The sequence below is a fragment of the Eschrichtius robustus genome, chromosome 16 (assembly GCF_028021215.1).
Source record: "Eschrichtius robustus isolate mEscRob2 chromosome 16, mEscRob2.pri, whole genome shotgun sequence".
Lineage (NCBI taxonomy): Eukaryota > Metazoa > Chordata > Mammalia > Artiodactyla > Eschrichtiidae > Eschrichtius > Eschrichtius robustus.
In genome coordinates, this window is record NC_090839.1 from 28,693,005 (window position 1) to 28,708,865 (window position 15,861).

Below are 15,861 nucleotides of genomic sequence, written 5' to 3' on the forward strand. Positions count from 1 at the left end.
GCCTGCATAGGGTGAGGGGGAGGATCTCGAGCCAGTCCTCTTGGTTTCCTCTGATCACTTCCGGGGGCATCCCCTAAGGGCATGGATAATCTCTAAAGACTTTCAAGCCCCGAAGTCCCTCAGCACTAATGGCAGGAGAGGCAGTGCAGCATGGTGTAGCAGTTAAGTTGGTCTCTGCTGGCAGACAGCCTGGGTCTAAATCGCAAACTAAGCCTCAGTTTCCCCATCTGTAAAATGGGCATAATCATTGTCCTCATGCATTGCTGAGAAGGTTCAGTATGTCGGTGTGTCTGACATGCCCAGAACAGGGTTTGGCAGATGGTAGGTGCACGGCAATGGGGTAGCTGTGAGCAGTGTGGAGCTCTTACAAGGCCAGACTCTGTTGCAACAACCCTACGAGGTATTATTATCTCCTCTTACAGACAAGGAAGTTAAGGCACAGAGAAGGTAAGTAATTTGCTGAGGATCACCTAGTGGCAAGCTGGGATTTAACGCCAGGGAGTCTTAGTAACTGGTAGCTATTATTAAGTACTGCGGAGAACCTAGCCCCTAGAATATATCCCATGTAAACACCCTCCTTGCCCTAAGGAAGCTTTGGATATAGCATCAGCTCCCAGTGCAGAGAAAACCTGGGGCTCTGCCGCCAGTGAGCATCAGGGAATGGGGCTGGGCCTCAGCACTGGACCCTCTTGGTGTTCCAGGGACAGCCCCAGCCCCTCTCATCCAGCTCCCGGGGTAACTGGAGGTTCCGAGCGGTGACAAAGAGTTGGGAATCCAGTTTGGACCTCCAGACATGGGGTGAGCATCTTTAGGGACCCTATTCTGGGTCTGGTCTCTCCCCACAGGCTCCCTCCCCCTCTCAAAACCTTGTAGAAGGGAGAGAGCACCAGATATGGACTCTTATCCCGGTTCTGTGCGTCCTCAGGCAAGTTCCTCCCTGTCTTTGGGCCTCAGTTTCTCCATCTGTCAAATGGATGGTTAAACTCAGTGTTTCTAAGGGCCCAATAGCCATCCATCCACCCATCCGTCCATCTATTCAGTAGGTGTTTCTTGAATGCCTACAATATACCAGGCCCTTGTCTAGACTCCAGTGAAAACAAGAAACAAAAACTTTTTTCTTTTATTTGATTTATTGGACAAAGTTAAAAGACAAATCACAGACCTGTGGAAACATTTTAGAGAGATGCGCAAAATGATACTAGATCAGGAAGGGAAATTTCCCAGGCACCTTGTCTTGTTCACCCACGCTTCCCAGTGCCATGCACAGTGCCGGGGTACACTGGGTGCTCTGTAAATGTCCATTGGGTGAACGAAGGAACAAGATGATCTTGCTGCTCCAAAACTTGTGACTAAGGGTGGAAACAAAGTCTGAGTCCTCCCCTCCCCTTACCACTGTGTTCTAAAGAAATCTGCCTCATGAGTATGGAATTGGAGCCAGACACCCCCTTCAGAACTTAGCAAGGGGGAGGCCAGATATCTTTGCACCCTCCATCCTCTCCCCCTCCACTGCCTACCAGCTGGTGTAAACCGATGTCTGAAGAGGATCCAGGAAGGATTGTCTAGCAGGGGCTGCGGTGGGGCAGGGCACTTCCCCAATTCCCTAAACCCAGGTGGGGTGGCAAGAGAATCACTCACAGTTTGGAGGGAACCCGATAAGACATGGAAATGGGCATTTCATCCCCTGACTGAACACACACTTGCTGATCCTTCCCATGTCTATTGGGGGAGGGGGGAGAATGAATGAGAGATGCAGAAGGGGAGGGGTCAGTCTCTCAGAAGCCTGCACTGCCACCATTTGGCCAATTCTCTGTCCAGATCACGTGGACACTGAAGGAGGCTGTTGAACTTGATCCAAAATTTCCAACCCAAAGGGGCTGTAGGGGTACCATGGGGTAGTGAGGGAGCTGGGAATATATGAAGAGGTCGAGGCCATGCTCCTCCCCTAATAAGTCACAGCCATGCCACAGGTAGGGCACCTGCCACACACAGAGGGTGTGGAGGGAGGTATAGGAACGTTTAGACCCAACCGCTTCCCTGTGCTCACTGGTGATGCGGCCCCGAGTTTTCTCACTGCTGGGACTTGTGAGGCCACAGCAGCACCAGAGGAGTAAGACACAGCTGTCCCTGTCCCCATCCCTCTTCTGCTCCCCAGCACACAGGGGAGGAAGGGAGGGAGGATGACACATCTCCCGACAGGGCAGATCAATGGCGTCAGGAGGCAAGTCAGTGATGGGGAAGGAGACAGCTTTGAATTAGACCTGTGTTTTCAAAAATTTAGCACCAAACTGAGCTTTTTAATACCAGAAACTCTGAGATCTACCCAAAGTTATTAAGGATTGGGTTTTAGAGATATAACAGAATTAGAGAGAGAGAGAAAAAAAGCAAATGTCATGTTTGTGATCCTCTGTTACATGTCCACTCTGATCATTATGCCTCACAAAAGAAGGCCAAGGATTACCATCCTTAATATAAAAAGAGCTCTTAGAAATCAAGAAGAAGAAAAACAGCAACAACCCAAGGTGTGAAATGGGCAAAAATATTACAAGTAATTCAAAAAAGAAAGACAAATGGGCCAGTAACCTCAGGAAGAGCTATTACATTGCACTAATAATTTTCAAAATGATGTTTAGAATAAGAACAAAATATTACTTGTGACCTACCAGAAAGGCAAACTAAAAGACTGACAACATCCAGTGCTCACTTTAAAAAAGGATTTGGGCAGTGTCTATTAGAGTTTGAACTCTGTAGTATTATTTTACAAATGGTGCCCTGAGGCTCAGAGAGGGGCAGGCACTTGTTCAGAGCCACACAGTGGGTCACTGGAAGGCAGGGCTGGAACCCTGGTCTCTGGATGGGTGCCTTTGGCTTTTTATCTCCAGCCAGCTGGCTCTCCCTGTCTGGCCTTGTGAACAGCCTGGCCCCTGGCCTCTAACTGGGGAGGCCAGGCCTGCTATACCCACTGCTGCACCTGCTTTGGGACTGAGGAGGCTGGGCCCTTGCTGTTCCAGGTGACACATCTATTGTCACCCCTTCCCCACAATAGATGAGGCTCCCAATCAGTCTTGCTCAGCAGTGAGGCATAAAGAGTGGAGGTGGGAACCCAAGGCTTGGGATCAGACAACCCCCCCTTCAAATCCCAGCTCCACACTTCACTCCCTGGGCCCGTTATTGAACCTCGGTTTGCTCATATGTAAGATAGAGGCAATCACCCACTCACTGGAAAGCTTGTTCCTTTCACAAATGTGCTCGAGGGCCTACTATGTGCCAAGAACTGTTGTAGGCACGGGGGATACAGAAGTGGACAAGACAGCCCTTCCCCTCAGGGAGTTTGCATCCTAAAGGAGAGAGAGGTCATTTGAGATAGTGACAGTGAGTGAATGACAGTAAACAGAGTGAGGAGAGGAGAGGAGGGTCCCGGCCACAAGACAGGACCCCCTGAGACATATAAGGAAAGCATTCTTGGCAGAGGGACCAGCAGGTACAAAGGTCCAGGGGTTTAGCATGCAAGAGTGCAGTGAGGCCAGAGCACAGGGACTGGTCAGAATGGCGGATCAGCCCAGACCTGGGTGGTAGGCTCAGCAGGAGTGTGGATGGCGCTGGGTTTTCCTGGAAGCAAGATGGGAAGACCCTGCGTGGTGCAGGCCAAGGAGTGTCTGCCAACTTGAAAGCTCCCTCTGGGGCTGAGCAGAATGAACAGTAGGGCGCAGGAGTGGGAGCTGGGAGCCCAGGCCGGAGGCCTGTGGTCATCTAGGGGGTCTGGACCAGGCTGCTGGCTGTGAGCAGCAGATGGACAAGTCTTGCTTGTGGGCTATTATGAGAATGAAAAGGTAAGTGGCCTAGTCCATGGGGCAGCAGGTAGCTGGTGTGAGCAGATCTCAGCTGCCCGTCCTCAGCTCTAAAGGGACCTAATCCAAGAATTCCATGACTGTCTGCCCCGCAGCCTCCTCCAGAGATGCCAGAATCGCTTCTGCTCCTCCTTGTCACTGGCTCGGGTTGTGCCTCTTTGACCTGCTGTGGCCTCTCGACTTTCGCAGGCCACCAGGACAAGGTCTCATTCAAGCTTCCCTCTGGTTGTTTTAAGCCGTTCTGATGTTCAGTTGCTCCCTAAACCAGCTGTATATCGCCGCCCCCAAGCTGAACTGAAACCCGAGGCCCTGTCTGGATGGTTCCCTAAGTCATTCTCGAAGGTGAGAATAGGTAGTGAGTCACAGTGACATCTGCCCGGGCCAGGCCCCCAGACCAACTGCCCAGGAAATGGGAGATGGGAGGGAGGCAGTGCTGGGCAGGCAGGAGTCCAGGTCACACACATTTGGGTATGAATCCCAGCTCTGCCACCTTGACTCTGGGAAGTCCCTTTCACCTCTCTGAGCCTCACACTTTAGCTGCAAATTGAGAATGATGCTATCGAAGGGGTGCCCGGAGGATAAAGGGAGGTAATAACCTGCAGAGCCCCTGGCTCTGTGCCCAGCTCATATGCCAAGGACTCATCACATGGGAGCCAACTTTGTCCTTATGAGCTGCCCTGGGTTCTGCTCACCAATTCCTGGCACAGTGAAAAAGAGCTCTGGTTTCGGAGCCCCACCCTGGCTTCCAACCCAGACTGTATGGGGGCTGTGGAAACCTGGGCAAGTGGCTTCACCTATCTGGATTCTACTTTCCTCTTCTGTAAAATGGGTCCTATCTTCTAGGGTTGTGGGTAACTAATGCACACAAAAATCACCCGGCACATAGTAGGCGCTCAAGAAATGGTGTGATGCCAGTAGGGAGGAGCTGAATGGAAGAAGGGGACACAGGCACAGTATATGGTGGGGCTCTACCTTGGAAACCTCTCGTGGTCCTGGGGCACTGTCTCCAACACACCGAAACCCAGCCAGTTGGAGGGACCTAGGCTTGCAGGGCCTGGAAATTCTACAACCACTGTCAGTGGGTCCCAGTTTCCTCATGTGCAAAATGGGAACCATAATCCTTCTTGCCCAGGTAAAACCAGGATTAAGGGCTGGAACCAAGATGAGCAGCCACAGCCAGAGGTGCTGGTCTCTGTGAGCTCCTGTAGATCCTCTGAGGGACCAGGTCTGCAGATGGAGAGAATCAGGCTGATGCCGTCTGCAGCATGCAGGATCCTGTGTTAAATCACTGCAAACCCATCACAGCCCTGCAAAGCTGGGCTACATTTACACATTTTCATGGATGAGAAAACTAAGGCTCAGAGATGTTAGGGTTAGGGTTAGGGTTAGTGGTTGACCCAAGAACCCACAGTGAAGAGTCAGGTGGGATGCAAAGCAGAATCCTAGCTCCTGACTGCTGGGAGCCATGCCTCCCTGATGGCCTGTCAGCCCCTCCCTGCTGACTAATGCCCAGTGGCTCTCCAAAGGTAGAGAAGTGCCACTGAAAGTCATACGTCTCTCAGGGCCAAAGAGGGGCCCTGAGCTGCGTGCAGGGTCAGACAGGAGGAGAAGAGGGGAGGCTGCAGGAACAACCCAGTGGTCTTAAGTCGGAAACCATGGAGCCCTTAGCAGCATCCCCGGACCTTCAATAAAGTCTGTGTTATCCAGGAATGTCCTGAGTGCTTGGTTTTTTTCTTTTTCTTTTAATGGGGGAGGTGGTTGGAGGGAGGGTTATTGATGCAAGGGAATAAGATGGTCTACGAACTGAAGCTATTCAGCCAAAGCAGCCCTGGGAGAACGTCAGCCATTGTGGGGATGCTCCACTCGCAGGGAGGACGTCAAGCCAACGTCCCCTGTCCCAGGGGCGGGGGTCTCCAGCTGACACCTCTCCTATTCACTCTGTTGGGCCTGCTACCTTCATCAGTCTGGGGCCCCCAAGGACAGGCGCCAGCTGACAGCAAGTGTTCAACAGACATGTGCCGGCTGAAATGCGATGACTCAGGGGACATCCAGGAATGAGGGTGGACAGAGAAGCGTCACCTGAATTTGAGTTCCAGGAATGTACTCAGGAAGGGCTGAGGGCTGCTGCATCAGGACTGTCAACACTTGTCAGGGAAGAATCACTTGCGGGAAGGGTGATCCGCTCAAGGGACAGAGAATCGGGGGCTCACACCCTTCTCATGAGACCACCTTATGAGGACTTTTTGTAAAATCAAAAAGCCCAGAACATATGGCAGAAACAACGCCCTCCTACCTAAAAAACCTTCAAGGGATTGATCACATGAACAGTATTATAAGTAACGATTTCTCTCCTCCAAAGGACATACAAAGTTAGTAGCTGGGTATCAGATTGAAGAAACATATCTTCCATGTCAAAACCAACAGGGGATTAATATGTAGGTAATACAAAGAAGTACTATAAACTGACAAGAAAAATTCAGGAAACCTAATAAAAAAGTGGGCACATAAAAATACAATAAAAATTTTAAAATGAAAAAAACCAAAAAGTAAAATTAAAAGATTTAAAATAAAAAATAACTAAAATTAATAAAAAATTTAAAATAAAATGGCATTTTAAAACTAAATGATAAAATAAAAAACTTAGAAAAATAAAATGTAAGAATAAAATTAAAATACATTATTAAAGTAAATTTAAATAAATTAAAATTAATAAAAATTAAAACTTTAAAAATAAAATTAAAATGTTTAAATAAAATAAAAATGAAAAAATTTTAAATAAGTGAAATAAATTTTGAGTAAAATTAAAAATTGGCAATTTGTAACCATTTAAAAAATAAGGAAAGAGAAATAAAATAATACAAAACAAGAGTACTATCAGGTCGACTGATGCCGATAATGTGCTATGAATTAAGTCTGATTGACTCAAATGCCTGTCAGAAGTGGGGCAAGAGGGGAGGAGGAAGGAAAATCAGGTCTGAAAGGCAGCATTTGACTGGGTTTTTCCAGCCTGCCATGGGCAGAGGGCAGGATGTCAGGCCCCATCATGGCCTCATCCACAAATAGCCATCACATCATTTATACATTTATAATGTGCCAGCAGCACACACACACACATCCTTCCATCCTCACTGCTGTTCTCTGAGGTTCCCTTTCACAGAGGAGTGAACAGAGGCTCAGAGAGGGTGAGTCACTGTGCCATAGACACAGAGCACCTAGGACCTCCCTATCCTCTGAATCTGGGCTCCCCAAAATAACTTTCTTTTGGAGAGTTAGGTCTACAGAGGACTTTCAAACACAGGCAGGGGCATGTCTGACATCAGGCTGGAATGTCCTGGATGCTAGAAGGAGCCAACCTTCCCATGACGCATGACTGTGACCACCATTTATTAGCACCTACTGTCTCCCAGGTGGGTTACATGCACAATTTTGACCTTCAAGGCAATCCTATGATGTAGATGCTATTATCGTCCCCATTGTATTGATAGACAACAATGAGATTCAGGAGTGAAATATTTTCACCCAAGCACGGCAGTAGCAGAGCTGGGAGCTGAGCCCAGGCCTGTCACAGCCCAAATCCCACACCCACTGCCTGGCACTGGACACTCTTCATAGTCACTAACTGAGCACTCACTATGTGCTAGGGATGCGTTTCATGCCCCATTTTGCAAATTAGCCAACTGAGGCCCAGAGGGGAGAGGTGACCTGCTCAAGGTCACTCAGCTGGTGAGCAGTAGAGCCCGTGGCCTTCGTGACAGACAGCCAGTCTCCCACTGCTCATCTGGCACTTGCTAGAGACAGCTGTGCCTGCCTGCCAACACCAGAGCAGGCTACAGAAGGGCAGTTGTGACATTCCTTTCTGGGTGTCTCCACCCCTGCGGATGTGGGTACAGCAGTCAGGCTGCAGGGAAAGGGAGTGGTTTCCCTATGTAGTCTGGGTCCCCCAGGCTTGAGAATGCCTTTCTTCTCAGCTGCTGAAACAGAACCCCTCACTCACAGCAGCACAGAGGAGTCCCCACCACGGGCCACAGAGCAGGGGCCCTATGAGTCACGCGGCATTACAAGAAATCATCCCAGGGGCAGGCAGTAATGGCCTAGCCTGAGGCAGCAGTGCTCAAGACAAGTGAGCTTCACCCAGGCAATGGGAACCAGACCATCCCCTTCAGGACCCTGGAGGAATCCCCAGGGGTGGGGCCGAGGGCTCATGTGTCCCGAGTGGCGCTGACTGCTGCACAGGGCTGAGAAAAGGAGGTTCTGGCTATGGAGACCTGGGGGTTACATTCCTACCTCTCCCCATCCTGGCTGTGTGACCCTGGCAAGTCGATCACCCTCTCTGTGCTTGGAGGGCCTCTGGAGAATAATAGGATCAAATCACCTCGTGGGCTATTATCTGGATGAATTGGGAGAAGGCCAGGCAGGATGGCTATGCACCCAACCTTTGGAATCAATTGTCTGGGTTTAGATCCTGGCTTTGCCAAACTTACTTGCCAAGCTATTGGACTGGAACATATGAAATCGTTAATATTTGGCTGTTTTCAACCTACAAAAATGGCAGTTTCACATACTTCAACTAATGCTCCTCTCTTCTTAATTCAGTTTCCTCTTCTGTAAAATGTGGATAGTAACAGTCCCTTCGCAAGTTGATGTGAGGACTAAATAAGGGTGGGAGGCAACTGAGCTCAGTAGTTGGAGCTTGGCTCTGGGACTAGGAAGGATTTGAACTTGGCTGTGTGTCCTGGGGAAAGTCACTTAACCCCTCTGTGCCTCGGTTTTCTCATATGTAAAATAGGGATAATAATAGTACCCACATCACAGGTTTATTAGGAGAATTTAGTCAGTTTATATGCATAGTACCTGACATTGACAAATAAAATAAAACAACACAGGTAACATCTGGCATAGAGTAAATGCTCAACCATAAAACCAAATCAAAAAGAGACTTTTCTAAACCTTTGGTGCCAGTGAAAATTAAGTACTTTAAAAAAAACAAATAAATGTTTTTAGGAACATATATGTGTGTGGATATATACGTGAGGCGTGTGCTCCTGGGTGTCCACAGAGTCTGGGGCTGTTCTACGTCCTGACAGTGTCCACAGCCTGGGGCTCTGATGGAAGGACTGCCCTCCAGGCCATGGTAGTTCTGTGTGGGGCCCAGGCCTCCACCAGGTCCCTCTTATGGAACCACACAGCCAGGCCACAGACCCCATGTGGCACTCAGGTAACTCCGGAGGCCCTTATAAGGCTCCTGGACCCCAGGCTGGCCTCTGGTTATTAAGAAACCTCTGCAGACAGCCTTCAAGCTCTGAAAGCCCTCTTGGTTCCATCCTCTCATCTAACAAACATTTCTTCTAGGCCTGGGAGAAAGGCAAAGCAGACTGAGCATTGCCAAGTCACACAGGGGAAACTGAGAGACTCAGTTTCTGAGAAGCTCTAAACCAGATTTCAGGCCCTGGAGCAAGCTGCCTTCCTCTGCCTATCCAAGGCCACCCTCACCACCCCCGTTCGCTTTCCTGCATCCTCACCTCCACTCCTGGCTGGATGATCCTGGGTGAGGTACTTCCTCACTTGAGGCTCCATTTTTACAAGCGTGGGTCTCAAAGGTCTCAACTGGCCTTTTCAGTCCTAACATTCCATTATTCTACCTTCTCCAGAACTCCAGAGAGAAAATGAAAGTTGAACTGCTCTGCAAACAATAAAGTGCTGTATAAATGACAGGGTGGTTAATGGCAGCATTAGATGGACTTTCTGGAGTGGTCTATAGTAGGCGGGATTTGCTCCTGTGGTTCTGGAATCAGGAACATTGGCTATGTGACCTTGGACAAGCCAGTTTCTCTCTCTGAACCAGCCTGCTTCTTCTGTAAAGGAAGAGGGGCAACCATATCCACCTGGCAGGGTTGGGGGAGGGTCGATGAGAAAGGAACATGCAATGTCCGGTGCTCACTGGCTGCTTGAGGGTGTCTAATGCAGGAGGGATATTTAGGCCCCCAATGGGTCCTAGGGCTAAAATCCACCTTGGGAAAAGAAAACCCCTTGGGAAGGACGTGGCCACCAGATTCTGGGCCGTTAGAAACAAGCATAAGAAATAGAGGTTTGCAAAATGTGTCGAGGGCAGTTGCTACTTATAAAGGCAGTTCAGTGTCCTGTTAGGGGCTCCAGAGCCAGACTCTCTGGGCTCACACGCCTACGGCTGTGTGACCCATGGGGCCTTCGTCTCCCCATCTGCAATACTGGGATCCCCTAGAACCCGCCTCTCAGAGCTGTCAGGAGCACTGCATTGGGCTCAGCCAAAAGCTCCACACTTTTTGGGGAATGGTAAAAATTACATTTTTACATCAGTACACACACAGTACACAGAGTACACACACACTCATTCACACACTCCCACACACACCCACATCCATGTGCACACACATGCACCCACTCACACATTCACATACATATGTAAGCCGAAACCCATTTCTCAAAATGATAGTTAACCTTAACACTTGCAATGCACTCTGATATTTTCTAAAAAGGGGGCTGGCAAACTATGGCCCATGGGCTAACTTTGGGCTATGGCCTCTTTTTGTATGGCCTGTAGGTTAAGAATGGTTTAATGTTTTTAAAGGCTTGTAAAAAAACAAAACAAAACAGGAAGAATATGTCCCATGAAGTCTAGAATAGTAACTATCTGGCCTTTTGCAAAAACAGTTTGCCGACCCCACTCTATTTTATTCTACTCTATACTATTCTGTTCTGTTTTATCCTTTCTACTCCATTTCGGCATTCTAAATGCTAGCTGCATTTACTAAATTTATCTCCCTCATCTGCTGACGGAGAAACTCTGCATCAACGTGAGCTTCAGTTTTTTCACTGGATGAAAGGATGGAAAGATGGATGAAGAGACAGTGGACTGACAGATGGACTAGAGGAGGCAGGGGAACAAAGGGAAGAAGGTCCCCTTGTCCTGTGACACCTCAGCCAAGTAACGTCCCACCTCTGAGTCTCAGATTCCTCAGCTGAGACTAGGACTGCCGCCGACCAGCCTCGCTAGGCTGCACTGAGGAGCAGCGGGATCCTGTCTATGTCATTTTTTCTGATGGATCCATTCCTGACATCCCTAGGAGATGCTGGGCTCTGGCCCTGTCTGCCATCGGACCTCCACCCCCTCTGCCACACAGCCCCTTTGGCCCTTCCCATCCGGCCAGACCCTCCCCTCCTCCTGCCAGAGTCCCCAGCTCCTATGCTGCTGCCACCTCTGCAGCCCTCTGATGGGGCTCTTCTCAGATGCCTCCTCCTTGCAGCCCTTGGCACGTCTCCAGCAGAATTCATTTCTTTTTCTATGCACAGGTTTTGGAGCCTCCAAAACTCTGGGTCCACGTACCAGCTCAGCTGCTGGGAGTTCCTGGGCAGGTCCCTGCCCCTTTCGGAGCCTCAGACCCCTTGTCTAGGAAATAGGTGTAACACAGGCAGCGCCATAGTCAGTCAGATGTCGAAACCCACGTGCAGAGCTCCCGGCACGTGGCTGGCCCCAAATGGCCTCAAGGGTCTCCTTTGGTGGCTGGGCAGGGGTGGGGTGGTCTCCATCCATGGGAGAGGGAGGTGGGATACACCTTGTTCTGTGCCCAGCCATGGCCCTGACCTGGAGACTAGAAACCTGGGTCCTCCCCGATCGCCACCCCTGCCTCGGGTACTTGCTTGCTGTGTCTCAGCTTCTCTGTCTGTGTACAGGGGACAGTGCTGCCAGCCTGGCCATCCACATAGGGCTTTTCAGTTTACAGAGAATTATTATATTCAGTCCACCTAACAGGCCTCTGGAGTGGGCGCTGCCACAGTCCTTTTACAGATAAAGAAAAAGAGGCTCAGAGAGGGGAGAAGGGCAGAGGTGAGATTCAACCTGCATGAAACTCCCCTCCCCCAGCCCAGGGAGCATCCAGCTCTGCTGTAAAATGGGAGGGGGAAGTGGTTGAGTCCTCATGAAGCACCTACTCTATGCCTTTGGACACCTTCCCTCTGGGACTGTGGTGAATCGTCCCAAACACCAAACAGGTAGGTACAACTGTTCCCATTTCACAGATGTGGAACCAATGCAGAAGGTACATGGCCTGCCCCAAATCACACATCCAGGGAAGGAGAGGGCCCTGAATTTCCGAGCTCCTCCCTCTGCCCTTTGCTGCCTCAGGTCTAGAAGGATCTAAAGGCACCATGTGAATGTGGGTGACAATTGCCTCCACCAAGCCCCCTCCCCAGCAGGCCTTGGACGCTGGGGAAAGTCAGTCATGGCCTGTCCTCTCCTCATTGCCTAAATGAAGCTCCGTATTGAGGTAGGGGTACAGACCAGGACCCCCTCACCCTGCCCGACTGTCCTATTGCCGGGACACCCCAGCATGTTTCAAGAGAAACATCCCCATCTGGTTCTGATTCATTTATATTTAATTAATCAACATGTTTTGTAAGAGTCACTTGAGATCCAAGAACCGTTCTCAAGCCTTTTCTTTTAGTCTTTGTCTTGGAAACAGAAAAATTAGGTTTCATCAAAAAACAGTGATGCTGGAGCTTGAGGAAGCATGGGTCTGTGGGAACCAGGCCCCAAGGGTGACAGCTCAGCCTGGGCGGCTGCTGGGCCCACCGAGTGTTCCTCTTGACCTTGCAGAGTAGGCCAAAGGCTGGGCCAAGCACTCGGGCATGGAGGGGAGGTAGGAGAGGGCCAGGGAAGGGCATCCCTCGACACCGGCAGCTCCTCAAGGGCGGGCCCCAGGTCTGTTCACCTCGGCACTCCCAAAGTTCCCAGCACAGAGCCCGGCGCACGGTCTGCCCTGTAATGCTTGTTGAATGAACAAGGGGAAGAGAGAGAGAGAAAGGAAGGGAGGAAGGGAGGAAGGAAGGAAGGAAGGAAGGGGGAAGGGAGGGAGAAAAAAGAAAAGGAAAGGAAAGGAAAGAAAAGACACTGCCAATACCTAGGTGCCTTCAGGACACATTCTCCTGCCAAAGTTAGACCAGAATGTCAAAGCTGGTAAGACCCTCAGGGATCTCATGTGCAATTTTCCAAGCAGCTGTCTTACGAAAAATGGTCTCTAATATGTAACTGGTTTGGGAAAGGTCCTGCTCTCTATCCTCAGCCTCTTCTCTATGAATGCTCTGATAAGTCCCACAGTTAAGAAATTTGCTAAAGCCAGCATCTCACATACCTATTTGGCCAGGACTCCTATGATCACCTTGCAGAAGATGCTACAGGAAGCCTTCTGCTACCCCCCCCCCACCTCCACCCCAGTGCCAATGGGGAAACCAAGGCTGTGGGCAGCAGGCAGGTGGTGGTGGTGGGGAAATCCACTTACCCAAAGGGGTTGGCGGTTGGACTGAAATCCAAGGCTATCTCCATTGCACCTGACTGATGAATGGAGCCACAAGCCTCTTTCTGAAGATGCTGCGCTGGACATGCACGTGTCCCAGACGCAAGAGATCACCTACCGTGGGGAGGGGTGCCAATAGCCCCTTCACCAGATGGTGGCTATGTAAGACGCAGCCATGCCTGACCTCCTCACTGAGCAACTGGGGATGGGGGGAGGGACTGGAAGTTTTCTTTTTCTTTATTCTTTGTGTGTGTGTGTCTTTTAGAACTGACTGAGAAGCATCTTAAAGATCTTCTAAACCAGCTCCTCTTCAGATGGGGAAAGTGAGGCTCTGAGAAGAGAAGACCAACACAGCTCAGGAGATATCTTCTCAGCGTCATGTCAGACGGATTGAGATTCAAGCCTGCTTTGCTACTAACCCTCTGTGCAACGTTGGACAAATCAGTTTTCCTCTCTGAATCTCAGTTTCCTCGTCTAGAAAATAAGCATCCCCCCAGCCCCACTAGGCTGTTATGAGAGGCAAAGGACGCAATGGACAGGAAAGGAGAATGACTATTGTACTTGGCTACTCATGTAACGTACACACTAACTCATTCAGTCTTCCCCACATCTGCCCTGTGAGTTGGATACAGAGGATTATTATTCCTATTTTAAAGAGGAGTCGCTGAGGAGACAGTTTTTATTTATCTATTTTTTTGGTCTTTTTAAGAACTGAGAAAGATCTTAGAGAGCTTCTAAAAGACGGTCAGATGGGTAAACTGAGGCTCAGAGAGGCAAAGTGACTTCCCCAAGGTCACTCAGCTGGTAACTGGGGAAGCAGGGATTTGAACAAGGCAGGCTGACTCCAGAGCCCATGACCGTAACTACTATACAAGGGCCATTCACAGAGCAGTTGTCCCCATGAGGTCCCAGATGCCCCCCAGCTCATGTGAAGCCCACCCACCTCTCCCCTCCCTGGATCCCTCTGTCCAGTCACACCTGGAGCTGGAGTCCTTCAGGCCACAGTCTCTCTGTCCCACCCAATCCCACCCCCAATTCTCCCACAGCCTCTCTCTGCCTCCTGTTTCACTCGAGGAGTGACTGTGTCTATTTAGGGCTTTTTCACTCAGGTGGACTAGAAACCCCCAGAGGGCAGACTCTCGTTCTCTTTCCCATGTAGCCAAGCTCAGACCTCACACCAGAGCTGCAAAGAAAGAAGACACAGGGTCTTCATTCACCTGCTGGTCAACCGAGCAAAGTTACTTAGCCTGTCTGAGCCTTGGCACCTGGCTTTTAGAATGGGATAAGCCCTATGCCACGAGGATGTAGTGGGGATTCCCTCCTTGACTAGAAAACCCTGGGCACAGTGGCTGGTTGTTGATTCTCAGACTGCCATCCGGAGGCCAAAGGGCTGCCAGCTCGGGTATGGGACTCGCTCACCTTCCTCAGCCCCCCAGGGTCTGCCAAGCCTGGCTCTGCAGGGACAGCCTCAAACCCACCTCCTGAGGATGTTTTGACTCCTTCAGGGAAGGGCTGTGGCACAGGACCCCGAAGTGAGAGTGCAAGGGGCCCCTGGCTTTGTGCCCCAGGTACATTTATGGTCTGAACCTTGGTTCATCCTCTTAGTGGCCCTAGGAGGTCAGGATGGCAAAACTGAGGCTCTTAGAGGGGCTGGACATCTTCCAGGTCATCCCAGAATAAATGTCTTCAAACTCAGGTCTCTCTGAGCTCATGCAGCTCATGCCCTCACCAGAGGGAAACCCACCAAAAATTACTGGCTTCTTGAAAGTGATGCGGGGGATCAGGGTCTATAATGGGGCTGAGACTGGGGCATCTGGACTCCCAGCTCAGGGCTCTTTATGTCACCTCCTGGCTCAGTATGGATGCTTGGGATGATTTCTGAGCCACTAACTCTGTCCCCTAGGCCCTGCGACCTCTAGCCTGCCACCTGAGGCTTCCTGTCTCTTCAAAAGTCACTTCCCTCCCCCCAGCAATTCTGTGATTATAGGGAGCAGGGGCAATGAGAGAGCCCTGCCAGCTCCTTCCCTCCCTGGAGAGCCTCTTGGTCCAGCTTGCCCCACGGGTGCCCTGGGGCCTCAGTTTCCCCATCTGTAAAGTGGGATTGACAGCAGTCTGGAAGAGTTAACAGCCCAGGGCGTCAGGCAGCAGGCAGATGCCCCAAGGGCGACCCCCCTGACTATCCTGCTGCGCCTTCCCGGCCACCCTGCCGGCTGCCCCTCGTACCTTGCTTCTTCCTTCGGTTCAGGGGGAGCATGTCCACGGCGTGGGCGACGAGCAGCAACAGGCAGAGTGGCGCCTGCATCTGGGCAGCCTGGTCTGGGCGGGCGCGCGGGGCTCCCTGGGAGGCCCGACGGCCCAGCGGCTACCGGCGGCGGCGGCACAGCGGGCGCGGGGGCAGCTCAGGGCGCGCCGGGCGCATCAGCGAGTGCGGGGTAGATCCCGCAGCCAGGGACCCGCAGTCCGCCCAGGGGCCGGCCTCCAGGTCTAGTGAGGGCGTCGGCGGGGCTGGGAGGGGCGGGCAGGGAGGAGCCAGCGAGGCGGGGGCGGTGCATTAACCCGCTTGGGGAAGGCGCGCGGTGGGGGTGGAGGGGGTCGCCCGGCCAGGTCGGTCTGTCACGCCGTGCGCGCTCTGGCGTCGTTCCCGCGCCCGGCACTGTCCCGCGGCATACACAGGTACGGTCCTCCACGCC

The 15,861-nt window shown here is 51.2% G+C and overlaps 1 protein-coding gene across 2 annotated transcripts in view; it reads right to left on the minus strand.

Moving 5' to 3' along the window:
* Positions 1–15,473, minus strand: part of RSPO4 (R-spondin 4) — a 39,065-nt gene extending 23,592 nt beyond the window's left edge. For both annotated transcript variants that reach the window (XM_068524831.1, XM_068524830.1), the window contains exon 1: positions 15,395–15,473. In XM_068524831.1, coding sequence (XP_068380932.1) covers positions 15,395–15,473 — 79 coding nt within the window. The remainder of the gene's footprint in view (positions 1–15,394) is intronic.
* Between the last annotated feature and the right edge of the window lie 388 nt (positions 15,474–15,861).